This window comes from Euleptes europaea, chromosome 1 (assembly GCF_029931775.1).
Source record: "Euleptes europaea isolate rEulEur1 chromosome 1, rEulEur1.hap1, whole genome shotgun sequence".
NCBI classification, from domain to species: domain Eukaryota; kingdom Metazoa; phylum Chordata; class Lepidosauria; order Squamata; family Sphaerodactylidae; genus Euleptes; species Euleptes europaea.
Window position 1 is genome coordinate 89,775,237 of NC_079312.1, and position 21,143 is coordinate 89,796,379.

The window sequence follows — 21,143 nt, forward strand, 5'->3', positions numbered from 1 at the left end:
AGAGTTTGCAGAAGGCCAGGAGAGTGGGAGCTTGCCTGACCTCCTTGGGCAGGCCATTCAACAAAGTGAGAACCACAACAGAGAAAGAATGTGTACGGGAAGTTTTTGATTTTGCCCATTTGTAGGTTGGCACCTGCAGAAGCCCCTGCTCACATGAGCGGAGTTGTCACGAGGGAGCATTGGGAGAGAGGCAGTCCCATAAATAAGAGGGGCCAAGACCATGAAGGGCTTTGTATGTGACAACCAGTATCTTAAACTGAGCTCGGTAACAAACTGGCAACCAGTGGAGCATCTGCAATCAGGGCTGCTGTGAGGGCAAGGACGGAGGATACAGAATTCTAGGGCACAAGTTGTCCTAAGGGTCCCACAGAGATAAAGTGTCTCCTTACCTTCCAATGATTTTGTATTTGGCTGAAACCATCCTGGTTTCAGAAGGTAGTGTTCTAAGCTTGCAGAAGTGCTTGCAGTTTTGCTGAGACTTGTGTTGAGAGGTGCTTCTGCCACAGGGATGGGAAGCTGTTTGATCTCATTCTTCCTTGTGCAGGCTTTCAACTTTCATTTTTGGGTTGGCTGGCTAAGGAAGTCAGCAGGGGAAGAGCCTAGGGCCACTGTGAAAGAGCATCCGCGTGGCAGTTTCCCCCACATTTCTCTTGCCTCAACCCTCAAGGCTGCCATTTCCACACACACCCCACCCCATGCCACCAAAGGGTTTTTCAGGATTCTTTTTTAGTGTTATAACTCATAATCTATCTGCTAACTCTGCTGAATTCTCATCGTTCGTTTAGGGCAAAAAAGATGTCTCTAGCCCTTTTGCTTTCAAGATATAAAAGAAAGGCTGCAATGAAAAGGTCTGGAGATTTACTTTTAAAAAGAAAGCTTGGCATTCAGAAGAATTAGTAGATAGTTCGTTATAACATTATAACACTATAGTGATATGTCAACTGCCAATTTAAAAAAGAAAAGTTCACCCTCCAGTGGCAGGGGAAAATGGCAGCCATAAAAGAGCTCAGGCAAGTAAAATGGTGCCAATGTGGACGGGACCTGCAAAAATATGCATCTTCCCATACACATGGCGTACAAACACACTTTGACGGCAGTCTTTAAAAAAAAAAAGATCACACCAAACCGGATTAGGAAAAGATAGCAGCAAAGTAAGGGAAAACAGAAAGTAGATGATCAAAGGATGACGTGTTGATGCTCCCCACCCCCAAAATCCTCTCTGCTTTGGACCTATAACCATTTGAAAGCAGCCTTGTTTAAGTCTAGACCAGGAGTGGATAGAAAATCACTCAGGAGGGAGCAGTCATTCTCTAAACAATAAAAAGTAGGTCTCCACCCCTCCAGTGCTGCTATAACCATGTTTTTATCCATTATGTCACGTTGACAAAAGGAAGTAGTTCACAAGATATTTAATGTCTTTGTGGTTAAGAATTCTGTGACTATACTGGGGAAAAGTCACTTATCTCTGACCTCAGTATTCACCTTCTGTCAAATAGGACAAATAACATTTGTATATTTATGCAACCTTTGCCTTCTGTATGTATCTTATGCCTGTAAAATGGGGACAGTCCTCTGTCAAGAGAGTCTGTTCTTAAGAATTCTCTGGAACTGATTCGCTGAATTGCCTCGAGATGTTCACTTACTGCTATATTTCAGTCTTCCTCTGCTGTAAATTGGGATTACACAGCATGCTGGGATGGCATTCAAGACAGTTATGGAAAGAGACAGTCTGCACTTTAATTTTGCCACAAGTTAAAATGTCAAGGACACCCTGCATGATTGAAGTTAACACAAGTCATGTGACATTTTCAGATAATGTTTGAGGTGGGTCTGGGTTACCAGAAGGGGCTGACAAAATCCTTGTCTGGGGTCTGGGGTGGCTGTTGGGGTCCTGATGGCAGTCATGCTGTACGTAAGGGGAATTAGGATACTTAATGATTTGTAGTGTTGTACACATAAGTGAATATGTTATTTTTAAAAGTACAAGATGGGAATTTATTGATTGCTTGTTAATGCCATGAAAGGATTTTATTTTAGAAACGTCCTTTTTTTATTATTCACTGTCTTGTAAGAGAATACTTCTGGAAGTACTTAACTGGATATTATTACATAGTCTCATCTTACTACAGCTATTTGGCTCACATTCATAGTTGAGGGACATGCACAAAAATTATATTGGAACTTTTTTTAAAAAAAAATTGTTTTATCGGTACCCTAGGCAAGGTGATGTCAATGTACCATATAGTCTGATTTCAAGGTGGTGGCCTGAAAAGTTTAAATTTGAAATTCATGGAAAGATTACCATCAAAATCTGCAGCCAGTCATAAATGTGAATCTCACCTGTTAGACTTTATCCAGATAGTAACTTTATGTGACCAGTGTATGAGATGTTTGGGTGGTGAGCAAATATCCTTCCAAATCAAAACCTACAGATTATGCCACATCCACTCTTCCAATTTGTTGTACATTTTTTACTGAGAGGTCATCTTTAATTGGTCTAATTTTCTCATGTTGGTCATACAAATGCCTATTTCTTCTGTAGCACAGCCCTTCTTGTATCACTGTGTACAATACTGTACATGCAATATTGCTCTGTGTGTGTGTGTGTGTGTGAGTGTATCCTTATTTCAATTTATTTTGTCTCATTATTTAATGCTAATTTAACAATTACAGTTTCCTGTATGGACTGGCATGAAAAAGATACTTGATACAGTATTGGTGTCAGCTCAAGTATATGCAGTATCTTCATACTAGCACCAGTGATTACTGGGATCAGTAGTACAGTCCAAATGAGGAAAGGTTCCTGCTTTTTGTCTCTCTGTCTCTGCATTTGTATATCTATCTATGTAATGTACACATATAGAGAAGGAGATATGTGCTTCAGTGCTGGAGAAAGGGAGTATGTAGTTTAGAACTAAATGACTGAACAAGAAAGTTTGGACAGTTCATGAATGTATAGGGCATTATGCTGAGAAATAACTAGTGTTTGTTAGAGTGGGGTTAAAATGTTAAAAGGCTACATACATAGACCTGCCATGGGATAGGAACCTATTGGTTTATATATTTATATAACATTTACAAAATAGCATGACATGGAGTATGTTGCCTGGCACCAGAACTGTTGGCACTAGCCAGTTTTTCCAGTGGCAGAATATTGTGAATTGACTGATGGAGAAATGAGTTTTCCCTGCAACAGAAACTCTTCTTTGATTAAGGTTGTTTGGATACTCCAGAGGGGTTGAATAAGAGTGGAGCACAGGGCTGCAATAAAGTAATTGTCTAGAAAGGCCATTTCTACCTTTCCCTCGTGACCACTAGCACAATACAGTTATAATTAGGCATGAATCTACAGGGCTGGAGTTACAGAGCAGGATACATTTGAGTGGTCAGTAAGCTATGGTGTTAAATTCTAGTTAAATAAAGACCTTTGCTAATGGTAGGAACAAAACAGTTTGAAAATGTCTCCTTTCTTAAGGGGGGATGCTTGAAATGCTGATATTGCTTTTTGTCTAACATACAATTAAGTAAGAAGTCCTAGATTTAAAGCTTATCCGCTTTAGGCATTTTGCTAGAAGAACAAAAAAAATATGGAAGGATGTTCTGAAATACAAATTTTAACAGTTGTCTTCAAAATATACTTTACCCCATCGCAGTTCAGTCCAATTCTGATTTCTGTCTGATTAATGTCAATGCAGTAAAAACAAAGATTATTTTTCCCCCTTAGCCCTTTGAACTATCCTATATCATACTGTGAGTCCTCTATTTACATTTATATGAAAGAATTTTTCAGAGGGCAGGGCAAATACAAAGCATAAAGCAGCTCACTCCTAAACAGCTTGTCACATTCCAGCCAAACAAACTTTTTCCAGTGGGTGGGATGTGAGCTCAAGCTTTGCAAGAAGAGAAGAACAGAGCACGAAACATATCACAGTCTGTTGATATGGAACTTTTAAAAGCTGCTTTCTGGTATCAAGGTAAAAAGTTCAGGGGGGCTGTGGTAATTAGCCTAATTGATAAACTGACACTGAGGTGTCTTCCTGTTCATGACTGAATGGGTAATAAACAAAGCACTAGGATGAGCATTGTGTGAACACTCAACACTGAGTATAAAAAATAAAAACAATACCCCGTGCCACTTCCATCTCTGTTTTTGCCACGCTTCACTCTCACAGACCTCACCATGGCCAGCCAGGACTTCCTTTTGGACTTTCACACAAAAACTGTGGGAGTGCAGAAAGAGAGTAAAATTGAGAGAGGAGACTTTTCTGGGGCTTTTGTCACCTGTCATCTTCTCAACAAAGTGTGCAGGACTAAATGCCAACCTTTGCTTAGCTTTCTCTGTCCTTTTATACCAGCTGTTTTTTTTTTCCCCTGTTGCTAACTTGAGACTTGCAGATGATGGACAAGCAGGTTACAGCCAGTGTTTAGTCTACAATGTATATCAGTGAAAGCCACAGTTTAAGATGACCTCACTGACTCTCAGTCTCTTGCAAATAGGTCCAGGCTGGAGGTTGGGTTTGGAGATGACATTTCAAAATGTGTCCTGCTTGGGCATATCAACTTCATTGTGACATCTCATTCTTCAAGGGTGTTTATTGCTATGTGTGTTGTGTGGTACATGTTTTCTGTAAACAAGTGTGCGGGTCAATACCAAGATGTGTACTCGAGATCCAGTGGTGTCTGAAGTGTACCAGATTTCACTACATTGCCTCAGTGTAGGGATGTTATTTGAGTCCCCTGATACTATTTTGGGATTCAGATGAGGGGGGATTTCAGAATTCAGGTTCTGTTATTCCCTCTGGGGTATATTTTTAGGGGGTTGGAGTGGCTGTTCTTTAACCAAATGACACTAGGAGACCTGGTACTTCCTGTCCACTAAAGACCCCACCTCCCACTCCCCAGATTTCTAGCAAATTGGACCAAGGAGTCCTGAATACGGTGCCCCAGCCATCCTGCGTGTCTCCATTGTTTCCTATGGGGGGGAAATCAAAGAAGTTAATAACCAAACACACAAGAGCAGTTACTGGCCAAAAGCTTCCAAATGCAAAGAGAACCAACATCAAAGGTGGTGAGCTCCCCCTCTCTGGCAGTCTTCAAGTAGCAGCTGGTCGAACACTTGTCAGGGATGCTCTAGGCTGATCCTGCATTGAGGAAGGGGTTGGACTAGATGGCCTCTACAGCCTCCAGAGAATCCCAGCAGAACCAACTTAAGCAGAGGATACTGATGCAAGCCCAACACAACCAATGTCAAACTAGAGAATCCCAGCAGAACCCAGGGCCAATGAGGCAAACCCAACAGAACCAACAGCCCTTCATTACTGGCGCTCCTGTTCCCTCCCACCCCTGTAAAGAAAAACACAAGTGCAATACAGCATGCATGAGCTTCATTTTAGGTGCTTTTGTGGAATCTGCTTGTGCTTGTTTTAAATTGAGATTATTGTCTGCTTTCCTAGCATCTCTTGTTCCAGTGATGCTTGTGGGGTTTTTTTTAATGAGAATGACAAGAATAACATTTTTGGCGTGATGTTTGTTTTCTGCTCAGAAGGGTTGCCTGGGAGAGATGCCTTGCTCTACCCTCCCTCCCATTGCCCAGAAAACTTTAAAAATTGCAGAAAAATAGGTCAAAGCAGCTTAAAATGACAGCCCCAAATATTTTAAGATACTCTCAAATATTTCCGGAGTTTTGGAGGAATCAATATCTGGTATTCCTGAGAATCTCAAATATCAATATTGATAACGTGTTTTTCATATCTGAATGCACATCCCTAGTTCAATGGATATGTTTTGTAGCAAACAAACTTACAGAAGCAAATGGGCTAGTAAATGAGTCAAGGTCCAGTGCATTTAAGCTTAGCATGCTTGTCAAAGATTTAAGATAGGGGATGTATAAAATTTAGGATGGTATCAGGGCTTCTCCCTGCCCTTGCACTCCCCTGTCTCCAGCCAGACTTGCATAATGCACATATGGCCAGTTTTATAAAAGTCCAGGATGACAAGTAAAATCTTTCTGAAAATTGGTCTGATCCAAACCAGCCCACCCATCACATTCCCATGGGCCTAATTTTTTAGAGCAGACAGCCAGCGCTTTGTATGAAAACCCCTGAGAGAGAGCCTGAAACAATTTATTATTTCAGTGTCTCTCTTTCTCTCTCTATTTAAAATAGATGCCCATCATATGGCTTCACTTATGAGAAAGGAGTCTTTTTCTGCTTCGGCCAAATGTCTTTTAACTGGCATTAGAAGAAGGGATGTATGGGGTTATTTCTCCCCCCCACCACCACCAAATTTTGATACTGCATATCAGTCAGAAGCTGTCTCTCAAATTTTGCATTCCTCAAAAAAAAAAGCCATTTTGAATTTAGTCTGATTAATGGGATCCACACAAAATTTAACAGAAATTCTCATTGAAATTTAATGAAAAAGCCATTCAATAACTCCACGTATTTTCAATAAAATCAACCTGTGAACTTGTGTCATGGTCATAACAGCAACTGTGCTGATTCAGCAGCTCATGGGATCTTTGGCACCTAATCCCTGCTGAAGTTGACACAGTACCAAAAAAGAAAGAAAGAAAATAATCTGCAGTGCATATGTGTAACCTTTCCCACAAGTCAATTTGTACCACAATTCAGCTTTAGAAGAGGGAGGAGGAATACTGTTATTTGTACACTGGCCTCTGTGCTATTCAACCTCTTTAATGGACTGTATTAATGCAAAGGACAAGTTGCTATCCATAGAGACTTGAGTGGGGGTTTCCTAGAGTACATGAATAAGAATATTTTCATTTTTGATTTCTGCATAGGAAATGTCCCTTAGTGGGTATAAGAGTGTTGTAGTGCGAGCAGACTTTTAACAAGTGTTGTTTGTGCTTGATCTGAGACCTCTAGATCTTGCTTGTATGAAAAAGCAATATTTTTTGGCAATTAAACGATTATTTCAACAATGGGGAGATGAATAAACAGGTTCTGGAATTCTCAAGAATCTCAAATATCAATATCGATAAGGTGTTTTTCATATCTGAATGCACATCCCTAGTTAAAAAAAACACACCTGAAATACAGTATTACTTGTAGAAAGTGCTCTTCTCTGCCTATTGGTGGTAATGACTCCAGATGTGTTCTATATAAGCAGAACCACCAACCACAGACATGAAGAGGTTGGACTTGATTCTGAATAATGGAAATTCTGGTTGAATAGAAACTTTACAAAATATGGGTAGTGGCTCCAAATAGACAAACCTAACATCAAAATTGACAATCAAAAAAGGGGAAAAGAACTCATTGGGCCACAGACGATATAAAGTTTATAAATTTCTGATAAAGTACCTTGTGAAATGCATTTCCAGATGCTTTTTTTTAATAACCATGTTTTGTATAATTTAACCACTGAGGAAGGCCCAAGAGGCCAAAACACATATGGTCTATTGGTCATTTATATTTTAAATATCATCAACGGTGTTAATTAATTGTGTAACTGTTTACACTTGTGGTTATGTAGCCTGCATTCCAGGCCCAGTGTTTTAATCCATTTCGTTGTGTACACATTTTACTGTGTGTACACATTTTACTGTGTACACCTAATAAATATATTACCTTATAAGAATTTTTAGTTTTCAGCTCAACCCTTAGGTTCCATAAATTTCTAACATCTCCAAGTAAACAAGATCAGTTTGTAGGTGATGGGAAAGACCTCTTCCTGAGACCTTGGAGGGCTGCTACCAGTCAGAGTAGACAACACTGTCTTTGATAGACCGATGGCATGGTTTAGTATAAGGCAGCTTCACGTGTGCCATGTGTAGCTGAATGCCATTAAAAATTTTAACCTGGAAGATTGTCTCACATTGATATCACATAATTATTACCTTTCAATTCAAAATCAAATAGCATCCCCCCACCCGGATTTCATCTGATTAGTAATTTGTGGTTTTCATTTTTATTTTATTGTAACATTGCTGAATTAGGTGGAGATAAGACAATACTAGTTGTGTAGCCAAACGTTGACCCTGATTAAAACTGTCAAGGCAGATGGAGTTTGACCACACTTTTGCACTTATGTGAGGCCCCCTCTAAATGTCGCACCACAATCATGGGATAAACCGTTTCAGTAGGTTCACCCTGTAGGACTAGTGTCACGTTTAAAGACCCAGAACTTAGAGCCACACAGTTAACTCCTTCCTTGCATTTGCGGAGCTTTAAACATTACACTAGTGTTGTATGATTTACCTACTAAAAAGCACCTGTCACAATCATAGTGAAATGTTTTGGATAAGTCATCAAGAAAATTTTGGTCGTTTTTCAAATCCTCTATGCATTATTTGAAATTATAATTTCAGGAATCTTGCTAAATATGACCAAATTAAGCTTACTTTGAGGCCTGATAGTTTATGATAAATTTTTAAAATAAATTTATTCATTTATTGTAGTTGCTTCATTTATACCCTACCTTTCCTCCCAATGGGCGCACAACTTAGCTTACATCATTTGCCTCTCCTTCATTTTATCCTCACAACAATCCTGTGAGGTAGGTTAGGCTGAGTGTGCTTTGACTGGCCCAAGGGTCACCCAGCAGGCTTCCATGGTGGCCTGGGATTCCAAACTTGGGTCTCCCAGATCCTAGTCCAACACTCTAACCATTATACCACGCTGGCTGTCTTAAATTTAATTTTTTTAAAGAAAAGTGCCGAATAAATGATGAGATATGCAGAATCAGTGTCTTTTCTTCTGAAGTAGTGAACTGTTGTTACTTAAATGCTGGAGCCAGAGCCAGATATTGCAATGATGATGAATGTCCTTGTTCCCTCAACTTGCCAGGGCATGTGAATTGGGAGGGAAGGGAGCCTTTCACCTTTTGGTAATTAAGGATAGAAACTCTCTAAACAATTTGTTCTTTGACGTAGTTTCATAAGCCTGCAAGGACATCTTGCATTGCATCTCCTGGTTTCAATAAGGATCCTGGCAATGCTTCTGTCATCTTTGCTTGGGAGAAGATGTTGCCTAAATAAAGTAATAAAAATGGTAAATTGATGAAATCCCCATGATGAGACTTTGCATAGGATCGACAGGGAATAACAGTGTGATTTGTTCACCTAAACTTCATATTTTTGCTGGAGCTGGGTTGGAATATGTTCATATTTCATAGAATCATAGAGTTAGAAGGGACCACCAGGGTCATCTAGTCCAACCCCCTGCATAATGCAGGAAATTCACAACTACCTCCCCCACACACCCCAGGGACCCCTACTCCATGGCCAGAAGATGGCCAAGATGCCCTCCCTCTCATGAACTGCCTAAGATAATAGAATCAGCATTGCTGACAGATGACCATCTATCCTCTGCTTAAAAACCTCCAGGGAAGGAGCACTGACCACCTCCCGAGGAAGTCTGTTCCACTGAGGAACAATTCTGACTGTTAGAAAATTCTTCCTAATGTCTAGACGGAAACTCTTTTGATTTAATTTTAACCTGTAGGTTCTGTAGGTCTGACCTTCTGGGGCAACAGAAAACAACTCGGTACCATCCTCTATATGACAGCCCTTCAAGTACTTGAATGGTTATCATATCCCCTCTCAGTCTTCTCCTCTTCAGACTAAGCATACCCAACTCCTTCAACTTTTCCTCATAGGACTTGGTCTCCAGACCCCTCACCGTCTTTTTTTGCCCTCCTCTGGACATGTTCCAGCTTGTCTACATCTTTCTTAAATTGTGGTGCCCAAAACTGAACACAATACTCTAGGTGAGGTCTAACCAGAGCAGAGTAAAGAGATACCATCACTTCGCGTGATCTGGACACTATACTTCTTTTGATGCAGCCCAAGATCGCATTTGCCTTTTTAGCTATCGCATCACACTTATAATTAATGTTCAGTGTTTGGTCTACTAAGACCCCAAGATGCTTTTCGCACACACTACTGCTAAGACAAGTCTCCCCCATCCTATAATTATGCATTTCATTTTTCCTACCTGAAAGCAGAACTTTACATTTATCTCTGTTGAAATGCATTTTATTGGTTTTAGCCCAGTTCTCCAGCCTGTCAAGATCATTCTGTATCATGGTTCTGTCTTCTACTGTATTTGCGACCCCTTCCAATTTGTGAATTTGACAGGGATGACTTTATTCTGTGTTCACCTTCTGATCTGTTTCTTTGGATAGCATGTTAGGGCACCAGGGAGTTCTTACAGTGTTATAAGAATAACAACCCAAGAGGAGCCCTTCAGGATCCATTTAGGCCAGTTTCACACTGTGGCCAACCAATTACCCTGGAGTGCCAGCCAACAGGGCATAAAAGCCAAGGCCTTCTGCTGATGTTTCCTCCTAATGCTGGTATTCAGAGTTTTATTCCCTCTGGATGTTGAATCTTCCATTAGTCATCTTGACTAGTGGTTATCAATGGACCTTATCCCCATAAATCTATGTAATCTACCGGTCATCGCTGCCTCTGCTGGCAGTAAATTCCACAATTTAATTACTTGTTCAGTGAATTAGTATTTTCTCTTGTCTGACCTGAATCTGTTGCCCATCAACTTCACTGGGTGCCTCTGAGTTTTAGTGTTATGAAAGAAGGAGAAATAGCCAAACAAGTCACAGCCTAGTCAGTGCCTGGATAGGGCACTGCTTGCAAAGCCATGTGTAACCTGTTCTGGGTTTCTTGAAAGACAAATGGTTGGGAAATAAGTTAAATAATTGACTAAATCTTTTGTTCCTGCAGGTCCACCAGGAAGACGAGGAAAGCCTGGGCGACGAGGAGAACCAGGTGAGCCCACCATGCCTTGTGAAATACTGTTAAATTGTATACATAAATCCTGAGATGAAATTTATCTAATGTCCTTCTAAAAGTAATATTACCATACATAATAGATCACCTTTTAATATGGAACTGTCCTTAGTTCACCCCCAGCATGGGCTCAGATTTTAAAAGATAGAGGCACCCATTAGCTTCTGTGACAAATAAAATTTTCAGCCAGAGCCTGAAGGCTTTGCTCGTGATTCCAGAGATCAAAAGCCTTAGTTCCACCCTTAAAGAAACATTAGCCATGCAACTTGGCATCCCTGTGATATTTCTGCATAAAGAATGTAAAGGGAATCTACTATCTCTCTACAAGCCTTAATCCATAGCAAAACCTACTCTTGCATCAAAAACTGGAACAGCAGCAGGAACAAACTGACCACCTTTGATAGCAAGTGGTTATAGTGATGTGTTCTTTTGAAGTTGAGAAAAAACATACATAGAATATGTATACACAGAGAATCGCATTGCAAGTAAAATATAGGTTGCTGTGCAGTATGCCTGTCTTAATCTGTAATCAGCCTAACCAAAGAGCAGATTGCCCTTGGTGTACAAGTTTTGGCCTAAGTGCAAAGTGGTTTTGGCCTAACATTTGTTATTGTAGATAGCTTAGTTCTGAAACTTTACCTCACAGAAACCAAGGCCTTGCTCCTTTGCCACAGCTGATAAATGGAAATAGATTTTTGTTTGCATTGTGTGATAGCATCCTTCTGTAGAAGCTCTTATGTGGTTACAACTTCACAGCCTCTAAATAAATGTGGTCAGTGAGCCAGAAGACTTAGCAGTAGATTGGCTTGCATGAGGGATGTTTCTTTGGCAACTATTGTAGCTAGCGCATTGAAAGCTTTTAAAAACATACTTATATAGTGAGGCCTTTAATACAACCAGGCTGTTCTGCCAGCCTGAGCACAGCATAGTAGAGGTACTGATATACTCACCATGAATTTATTCCATAATCAACTGGGACCTTGTTGTTTTAGGGCAAACGAGCTAACACTTTAACATTTCTGATGGACTAGGCAAGATCACTGTTGCTTTCAGTTATTTCCCCTCCTCTGTTTCATCTGCAAAGCCAGACAAGGAAGCAAATGATAGATCAACTACACAGAAAGAAGAGCAGTGTAAACTATTTGGAATGAAGCAATAGTCACTTATCAGGTGCTAAGCATTTCATTCTCAGAGGAATGTCCCTCCCCCTTTTCTCATCTCATCTCCTCTTACTGTCAGGGTCAGGAAAGATAAGGGGTTTGTAACACATGAAAGGATGGCATAAAGGAACTTTCTGGCTCTTGCTTTTAGCACAGCTGCTTTCCGAGATACTAAAAAGGCTATAGTCTTGCTACAGCTGTCTCAAAGTTATTTGACCTTCCAAGTTCTCGCTCTCAGGCATGTGCATCCTCTGGCCATTGCCAATATTCATGTCTGAGCAGCTATTTGCTTATTGTATGCTTTTGGTAGAGGCTCAGTTCATCTACTAGATCTCAAGCCCTCAGTAGTTCGGTTCCTACCCTGCTTGTGGGTCACAGGCAGGGAGCTGATCATTTGGTGAGCTGTTCAGATGCATCATTGTCTTCACTATTTATAGCACATTGTACAGGATTCTTAACAATTCTTCCCTTACTTTATACATCAGTGAACATACAGTTCTTTTCTCCTTTTGAGGTAAACATACTCTTGCAGATGGTTAGAACTATTTTCCAGCTGTGCTAAAAGCATTAACCCACAGCTGCCTCCTGAAGGCCAAACTGGATGTGACATGGGACAGATATAATCATGTATCTCCTGCAATTTATAAAAAGGTAACAGCAGCCCTGGAGGAAGGCAGATTCATACTGGAGTACAGGGGAGGGGGTATCTAACCATTTCCTTCTGCATAATTTTTCTGAACCTCTCTACTGAGATACTGTTTTAACTACTCAGGAAAACACAGTAACTATGCAATCCTAAGTGCCATAGGAGCCGCTGAGACCCCGCACCGGTGTCTGTGCCACTTTGTGTCATAATTAAGTAGCTCCTATGCCAGCACGGAGGCACTTACACTGTCCCTGGGAAGCGATGCAGGAGCCTGGGCCTCAGCCACCAGTACTGCCTCCCTGGTGGCGCAGTCCCAGTGAAACTCCCCACACTGGCATCCGGGGGGAGGGGTTCCTGGGGCTGCTCCCAGGGGCGGAGCTGCTTTAGGCAGCTTCCAAGCCCCTTTTGGCCTGGGAACGCCCCTCTATGCTGCAGCGTTTCTTTGCCAGCAAAATAGCTGGCGTAGCTCCGTGAAACTCCATGGAGGAGTTTTACTGGGTTTTGTATTTTATCTCATTTATTACATTATCACGTATCTACCCCCCCCTTAGGATTGGGGTGTAAATAACTCAGTGCCTACCAGCTTACCATCACCCTGAATCTCAATGCCAACGCAGATGCTAAATGAAAGAAAACAAAATATTAAGAAATACTATGGATCGTTATTAAATACAACTCCTTCTTCACCAGCATGGAAAAAACATGGATAATTCCATGAGTATTCCCATGGATAATTTGCCAGAACATTAGAACTGATTCAATTTGGGAAGCATTGGTTACAACAGAAGAATTCTAGAATATTTTCGCCCCATAAAATAATTATGTGGAAGGAAGAATGGTGTGGGAATGAATTACAATAATGGTTCCTTTTTGTCTAAAGCAATTAAAATGAATGTTCTGGAGAAAAATGTATTTGAATTGATATAAATTTATTAATATGAAATTCAATCCTAATCCTTCTGTATCAGAAGTAAGTCTTGCTTAAGTAAATGGAGCTTGGACCAGCCCACTTCCTGTGATGAGAAGGCTCACTGTTGCCAGGCAATCCCTCTCTCTAAGTACAGACAGCATGAGGAAAGCACCTTGCTGAATGACCCTTTTGCTTTGCCCAGGGCACCTGAGAAAATAAGAGCCTGTGCTGTTTCCTCCCATCCAAGGAAACCCATGCAAAGTGAAAGGACTGGGATTGCTACCCTCCCCCATCTCACAAAGGAGGAGGGGGAAGGAAATAGGGTATTTTCCCATATTGATGTAAGGCTTACAGAAAGAGCGGGAGGCACAAATCTTCCTCTCCTCTTAGGCTCCCACAGATGGTGAAAGAATCATCACATTCCATCCAGGCCTCTCCAACAGACAAGGGAGAACAGCAGTTCTGATAGGCTCCCCTGGAATATTCTTTCAGCCTGTTGCCAGCTAAAAGAGGCATAAGGCAGCCAACCGAAGCAAGTATTTAGTTTCCTTCACAGTGTCTGCTGCCAGAAGTAAGGAAGTAGCTGGTGCAGTTTCTCTCGGTAGAGGCCATCAGGCTCCACCTCTTTCATCAAAATCCACTGAAGGGAGGCAAAGCCTTATTTTTTCTGCTGAGGAAATAGAAGCGAAGTTCCCAGGGGGCAGGTGTAATAGTGGATAAAAGTTTTGTCTCAAGTGGCTACCTTCCCCAATCTCTTGCTTGAGGGGGGTGCAGCCAGACTCATGGTTGGTTAGGACCTGACTGGGACTTCGTGCCAAAAAACTGTACTAAAAAAACTACAGTTCGCAGTCATGTTGTGTCCTCTTGTCCCCGGAGGAGCGAAGAGGCAACTTAACAAGATCAGGGAGCTGTCCAGCAGAGAAAGATAGCCTGAGGTTGGTCTCGGTTCAAGAATTCAGCAGGGGAGCTGTCCACAAGATTACTGGGGACTAGAGAGCTGGCAGTTTTTATGTTGCACCTCTGGCTCTCAGGTAGCATATAAGCAGTTTATAGTAGTCCTGGCAGCTCCACCTTCCTGATGCACCAGTGGAGGTCTGCTCCTGAAGCATTTATGTCAGCATAATTTTTTCTGTAGCTGACCGAAGGGTGGGAGGATGTCATACTGCTTCAAATGGAAAGTCCATAGCACCCTGGGTCTCAGATCCAGACTATTGTAGAAGATGGTGTTTTTAAAAAAGAAATCGCTGAAGCAGAAGAGATGAGTGTCTTAGAGAAATCTGGTTATAATTGTTGAAGGGTAAAATTGAAAGGAAACAAAAGAGACTATGAATTAGGAAGACTAACTGAAAATTAAAGGGCATAAAAAGAGGGAGAGAATCAACAGGATAATCCAGAGGATAGAACTTGAGGATAATGGTGAATATAGAGATGGAGTATGTTTGAGAACAGGTAGGAAAAACAGAGAGTGGGATTTAGGGGTGAGGACCAGGATGGAGAAGATGTTTGGGTAAGAAACCATAGGCATGAAGCAGGGGGATGAGAGAATGACAGCCTGACCTTCACTCAGCATTGCAATCTGTGGTTGGCCATTGCCAGCTCCTCAGCATGTGGTCGCTGTTTAGGAAGTTTACTTAAGATTTTAATGGCGACATAGGAAGATACACATCTCCAATATCCACACTGTGGTGAGGCAGTTTTTACCACTCTGCTTCCCTGAATTTAAGATCAGTTGCAGATGAGTGGTAAAAATAATCACTAAACTATGTAGCACAGTAATATAGGATCATCTTCCCTTGTGGATACATATGCCCTATAATAAGTTGACAAGCAATCACATAATAAATGTTTGGCTGAGGTCATGTTATGTCTACTTAACATAGCACTTAGGGACTCAGGACAATTAACAGTATTTAGAAAATCTTAATTGTTTCCAGTACTGTTGTTGTTTTAACCAATTTCCCCCCCCCCCAAAAAAAATCCCAGTACACAATAATCTAACAAGTCTCAGAAGATGAGTGCCATGTCCTTTGTACATTTATGAAATGGAAATCTACAAGCAAGTGGGAAGCATAACGTAATGGGGTTTTTTTGGTTTAGTCAGGTGGTGACCATAAATTTTGCATATCCCAAAAAATGGCTTATCCTGGCAGCAATGTCAAAGGGGAGAAAATACTGAGGCCAAAAACTGAGCACTTTACTGCTTGATCTTTTCTGGGATTGTTAGTTATTTTAAGATAAACACACACAGTGAGGACTTGTATCACTTGGATGAATCTGGTTTAATAACTCTTGTTTATAGCCTTTATCTGGCCATGCACTTTGGGTATTGCACCCTCAGAAAATAAAGAAGCATATCTCATCTCTGTAAAAGGAAATGGAAGCCATTCCCTGCGCTAGTTGACTCAGAGTTCAGCATTTATTGCACAGTGGGCTGGTGGGAAGTAAGTGACCTTTCTCCCCCAATGGGCTAAAGCACCATCGTATATGTTGAATACTTATGGTTGCCAACCTCCAGGTACTTATTTAATTATCACAAAATTCCACTAATGGTGCTGGTATAGTTATTTCAAAAGCAATACAGCACACTTGCTCAAGGTTTTTCCTTGTGTTTGGCTTTGCTTTGTTTCATTTATAAGTATATATGATTGGAAGTGTAATGTGAACACTGTTGTGCTTTGAACTTATAGACAAATAACCGACAAAGATTGTGGTCTGAAAAGATTTGTTTATTTATTTTTTGCTTGGAATAAGAGTTGAGCAAGTGTGCTGTATTACTTTTGAAACCTCCAGGTACTAGCTGGAGATGTCCTGCTATTACAACTGATCTCCAGCTGATAGAGATCAGTTCACCTGGAGAAAATGGCTGCATTGGCAGCTGGACACTATGGCATCGAAGTCCCTCCCCTCCCCAAACCCCGCCCTTCTCAGCCTCCGCCCCCAAAACCTCCTGCTGGTGGCGAAGAGGGACCTGGCAACCCTGTGAATAATTCACACCTCACATTTTTTGGTTTGTATCTGTTAAAGATTTGCATAACGCATGATATCTGAATTAGATACATTTCTCTTTTAAATACACTTGGGTTTCATGAATCAGTGATCCTGGCTGTGTCGGGAAAGGCAGGGTACAAATCTAATGAATGAATACATAAATAAATACAGCTAATATACCCTTCATAAACACAAAATTGTAAAACAAAGAAACATGTAGCCTCTTCAGATTATACTATTTTAGCAGGTACACACCATGGAAATGTCAACGTGTGAAGTAATCTTAAATGAGAGAATCCACTGGGGCAAAAGCCAGTTCTGCTTATCGGAGTAGAGTCCATTAATTTTCGCCAGTGTGGTATTTCCCATTTTGCTTACAAACACATGCACAGTTTCTAGTAAGGTACTTCAATGTTCGTGTACATCTAACGCTACCTCAGGAAGAACAGATTGCTTACTTTAGTCCTTATGCCTTAGACAGAGACCTATGAATGTTGAATGTTTGTTATGCTAAAGAGATTTTTAAATGGCATTGCACCATGTCATTGTAAGCTTTATAGTAAGTCTACACATCCTTCTGTTTTGCTCACTGCAACTTTTCAGTCCCTGTCCTTTTTTCTTTGGATTGTTTATCTGAGACCTTCTTTCCTGTGAATGCAAAGTTAAGCCTTTTAAAGTGTTAGCAGAACACACTTTCAAGGCCATCAACTCTTTGGAAAGAATGATTTCCTCCTTTCTCTCTCTCTTCCCCCCCCCCCTCAAGTTGGCAGATCACCCAACAGGACAAGGTCCTATGCAAGTCTGTGGGGACTGGTGCAATTAAAATAACAAGGAAGATGTCTCCTTTTAAACATATTTCAGATGATTTTACCGTAAATATGTTACTCAGCCCCTGCAAAGAGTGCCCATTTTGGTCATAATAAAAATAAAAGACCTGAAAATGGAAAAATAATGCTTGAGTCTGATTCCAGTCCTTTCAGTTTGCCACTGCCTCAAAAGCAAAGGTGGTTCAGAAGCCAGGAATCATGGGACTAGTTCTGTGATATCCAAATGGCATTTGGAGTACAAACCTAAGCAGAGTTACACATTTCTAAATCCATTTAAGTCAGTGGATTTAGAAAGGCTCAGCTCTGCTTAGGATTACACTGTCAGTCTTGCTTTCCTCAAGAGAAGTCTCATAGCCACAGGATGATCTTAATTTGAAGTTAGAGAAATTCCAAAAATAATGTGTGGCATTATCCAGGGCCAGTCTATCTGCTCTAAAATCCTTCGTGCACAGTTGCCCTTTGGACATAGCCATATAAAAGAAATAATATACAAGCTAGTATAGCCATTTATGTGTTACTATGGTAATCTGCAGGGGAGGGGAAGGCAGCATGGTTTAGCCTGATCTTGTCAGATCTCAGAAGCTAAGCAGGGGAGGGGAAGGCAGCATGGTTTAGCCTGATCTTGTCAGATCTCAGAAGCTAAGCAGGATTGGCCCTGGTTATTATTTGGATGGGAGACCATAAGGGGTTTTCCGCAAGCTAAACTATTTCAGACTTGGCTCCGCATTTATAAAAAAAGAATAATAGTAATTTACTTTGAGGTAAGATAGTTTCAGGAAGGTAGCCATGTTGGTCTGCAGTAGAAGAGCTAGATTTGATGCCAGTAGCATCTTAGAGACCAATAAAACTCTAGTTCTTCTAAGAAAGAAGGAAATATGATAAAGATTGCAAATGTTAAACTGCTGTATAAATTATAGTACTTGGGTAGCAGTACTTCTTAAGCAACTGCACACCTGTCAAATGTAAGTTGTCCTTCACTGCCCCTTACAGGAATTCAAGGGGGAAACTACAAAGAATTCCAAACATCAAACGGTTTAAAAATATTGCTCCCAAACAAGATAACAGTGGGTTACAACCTGCAGAGAAGCTTGTGGAAGGAGACAGCAGAGCAAATCTTTTTCCACCTTCTACTCTTTCTACCCCAGCAGCTGGTTGTTTATCCTGAAAAATGGATGAAATCTCTGTTCCTCCTTTTGCTGACATCTCCACCAAGTCCTTCCGCAAGCTTTTATGGGAGATCCAATCCTTTCAGCAATGATCATGAGCTATGCCAGTGCTCACAGCAGAGAACATGCATTTCCCAGGGTTACATTGGCAGAAAAGGGGTTAATTTTCCCAAAGTGCTGGTATTCTCCTTTCAAAGAGAGGCAGTAAATGAGAATATCCAGTACATGTACCTTGTCTCTTCCAGAGGCCCAATACTTTCGACAAATGTTCCCCAAAATCCTGGGATTATTGTTTTCTTTACTTGATCATAGCAGCAAGTGTTTTATTGCCATATCTAGGGGAGAAAGTTTTGCAGTTCAGGAATGATATAGACTTTTTCTAAAGGAACACAACTAGTTAGCAATCACTTGCAAAATACTGTTTGGAAATACAGGGCTTGGCTGGGAACTAATTAGTGCTTGGAACTATATTTTGTTCCCTGGAGTGGTTGTTTTCATCAGGGAACAGAAACTTAATGTGTGATGCAACACATCTCAGCTAATTATGCTGGCCAACAGCCTAGTAATAACCAGTGCAAATGTAGCGCACTTAAGAAGTCATGAGACTTTAAAGTTGGATGTTTTATTGACCTTGCAGTTGATGGACTTCTAAAATACTGGATTTCTTTACTGGATTTTTATCCTGCATTATAGCACACACAATAAATTCAAACTTTTGAACAATTCTGGCCGATCGTTAAAGATTTTTTTAAAACCCACTTGGAACAAATGAAAGCTCCTGTTGAGCTAATTATGCCAAGAAATCCAAACTAAGCTGGGCAGCCCATTCCTGAAGTAATTTTAAAATGAAAAAGGGGGAAATGCCCCCATAGAAAGCAACAGGGCTACATGACCCAAAAAGGTGGCATAGCAACGCTGCTGCTTGAGGGGGCATTCCTGGGGCAAAAGAGGTTAGGAAACTGACTAACATCAGTTCTGCCCCTTGGAACACCCCCGACGCCGGTGTGGGCTTTCCCTTCCAGGAAATCCCTGCCAGTGTGGCTGTGCTGGAGGCGGGAGCCAGTGGAGCTCTGCAGCTCCCAGACACCAGCGTGTTTTCCTCTGCACCAGCGTAGGTGCCAGCTTATTCCGTGATAAGGTGGCACCTACGTCAGTTAGTGCAGGGTCATGCCGACTCCTATGGAGCTTCACCTCCCCCCTCAGGAATGCACTCTTCAAGACAAGGTATTGTTCTCTTTGACTAGGAACATTTCTTTATTTCCTCTCTCACACTCTAATGTGCCTGTTGAATTAAGAGGCAAGAAGAGGAGGAGGAGGAGGAGTTGGTTTTTATATGCCACTTAAGGGAGACTCACACCGGCTTACAATCACCTTCCCGTCCCCTCCCCACAACAGACACCCTGTGAGGTAGGTGGGGCTGAGGGAGCTCTAACAGAGCTGTAACTTGCCCAAAGTCACCCAGCTGGCTTCGTGTGGAGGAGTGGGGAAACAAATCCAGTTCACCAGATTATCCTCCGCCGCTCATGTGGAAGAGTGGGGAATCAAACTCGGTTCTCCAGATCAGAGTCCACCACTCCAAACCACCGCTCTTAACCACTACACCATGCTGTCATCTTCACATTGTAGTTTATTAACCATAGCGTTTTGAGGGTCATATAGATGTGCACCATCGGACCACTTGCATCCAGTCCCTGGAAAGGAAGACATCGCTCCACAGTTCTGTTCCCTTCCAGGAAACCTTTCGTCCCAATACTCAGTCTTCAGTTTAGGCTGGCATTATTATAGTTGTGTCTGAGTTACAGCCTCAGTGGGCCTCAGAAGCCATAACAAAGGAACCATCAGCAGCCCCAGTTCCACTTTGCCCTCTCCCCAGCTGAGCAACTGCTGCATAGCTTTATGACGCTACCGGAAAGTGTCAGCACAAAAGACTATGCGCGTGGGGCTGGTTTCAGGTACAACAATACTGCCTTGAGTTGTGGCATCATGTTCATGCTGAACCTTTTCAGCATGAGACCTGAGAACCCGGCAGGAGGCCTATGGATTCCTTAATCTGTCTGTAATTATTATTCCACTACTTCAGGCTGATATGTTCTCTCCTTTGATATCAAAATAGGATTTAAAGTAGGTTTAGTGCTTGAAGATGCTTGCATAAACAAACAAAAGCATGTTTCTAATTTTAAATTGTTTTTCAGGGAGTTCCGTTTTTCTTTAATTTTTCCCACATTTCCCCCTATTTAATCCTTCTGGTTTTGATCACGTAGGAAATGGAGCATGGAGAAACTAAAAAGAAAAGAGTGTAAAAATGTTTCTTGTAAATAGGAGTGAAACGTGGATTCCATTAGGCTGTTCAGGCCAAATGCTCACCTCGGTTACAGGGGTCTCTGTGAGGGTATAGCAAAACCGGGGCCAGAGTACGAAGAGCATAAGCAGAGAAACAAATAGTAGAGCAACAATAATTGTCTTGTGCTATCCTTGACTGATAGCCAGTTTAAATACAAAAGAGTGGAGGGCTATAAAGCCTTTCCTTTCCTGTACCAGTTCAGATTGCATATGTTTGAATGAATACTCCATGATGAAAACTTCTCTGAATGTGAAAAGATAGCATATTAGGAGCCACCTGCACTCTGATATGGTACAGGCCAAGAAACACTGTGGATGTTAGTCAGACATCAGTG

At 41.4% G+C, this 21,143-nt stretch overlaps 1 protein-coding gene across 1 annotated transcript in view; it reads left to right on the plus strand.

Moving 5' to 3' along the window:
- Window positions 1–21,143, plus strand: part of LOC130475803 (collagen alpha-1(XXIII) chain-like) — a 428,306-nt gene that overhangs the window by 299,844 nt on the left and 107,319 nt on the right. Inside the window, 1 exon segment of the mRNA XM_056847672.1 lies at window positions 10,706–10,750. Within this exon segment, the coding sequence (XP_056703650.1) occupies window positions 10,706–10,750 (45 nt within the window).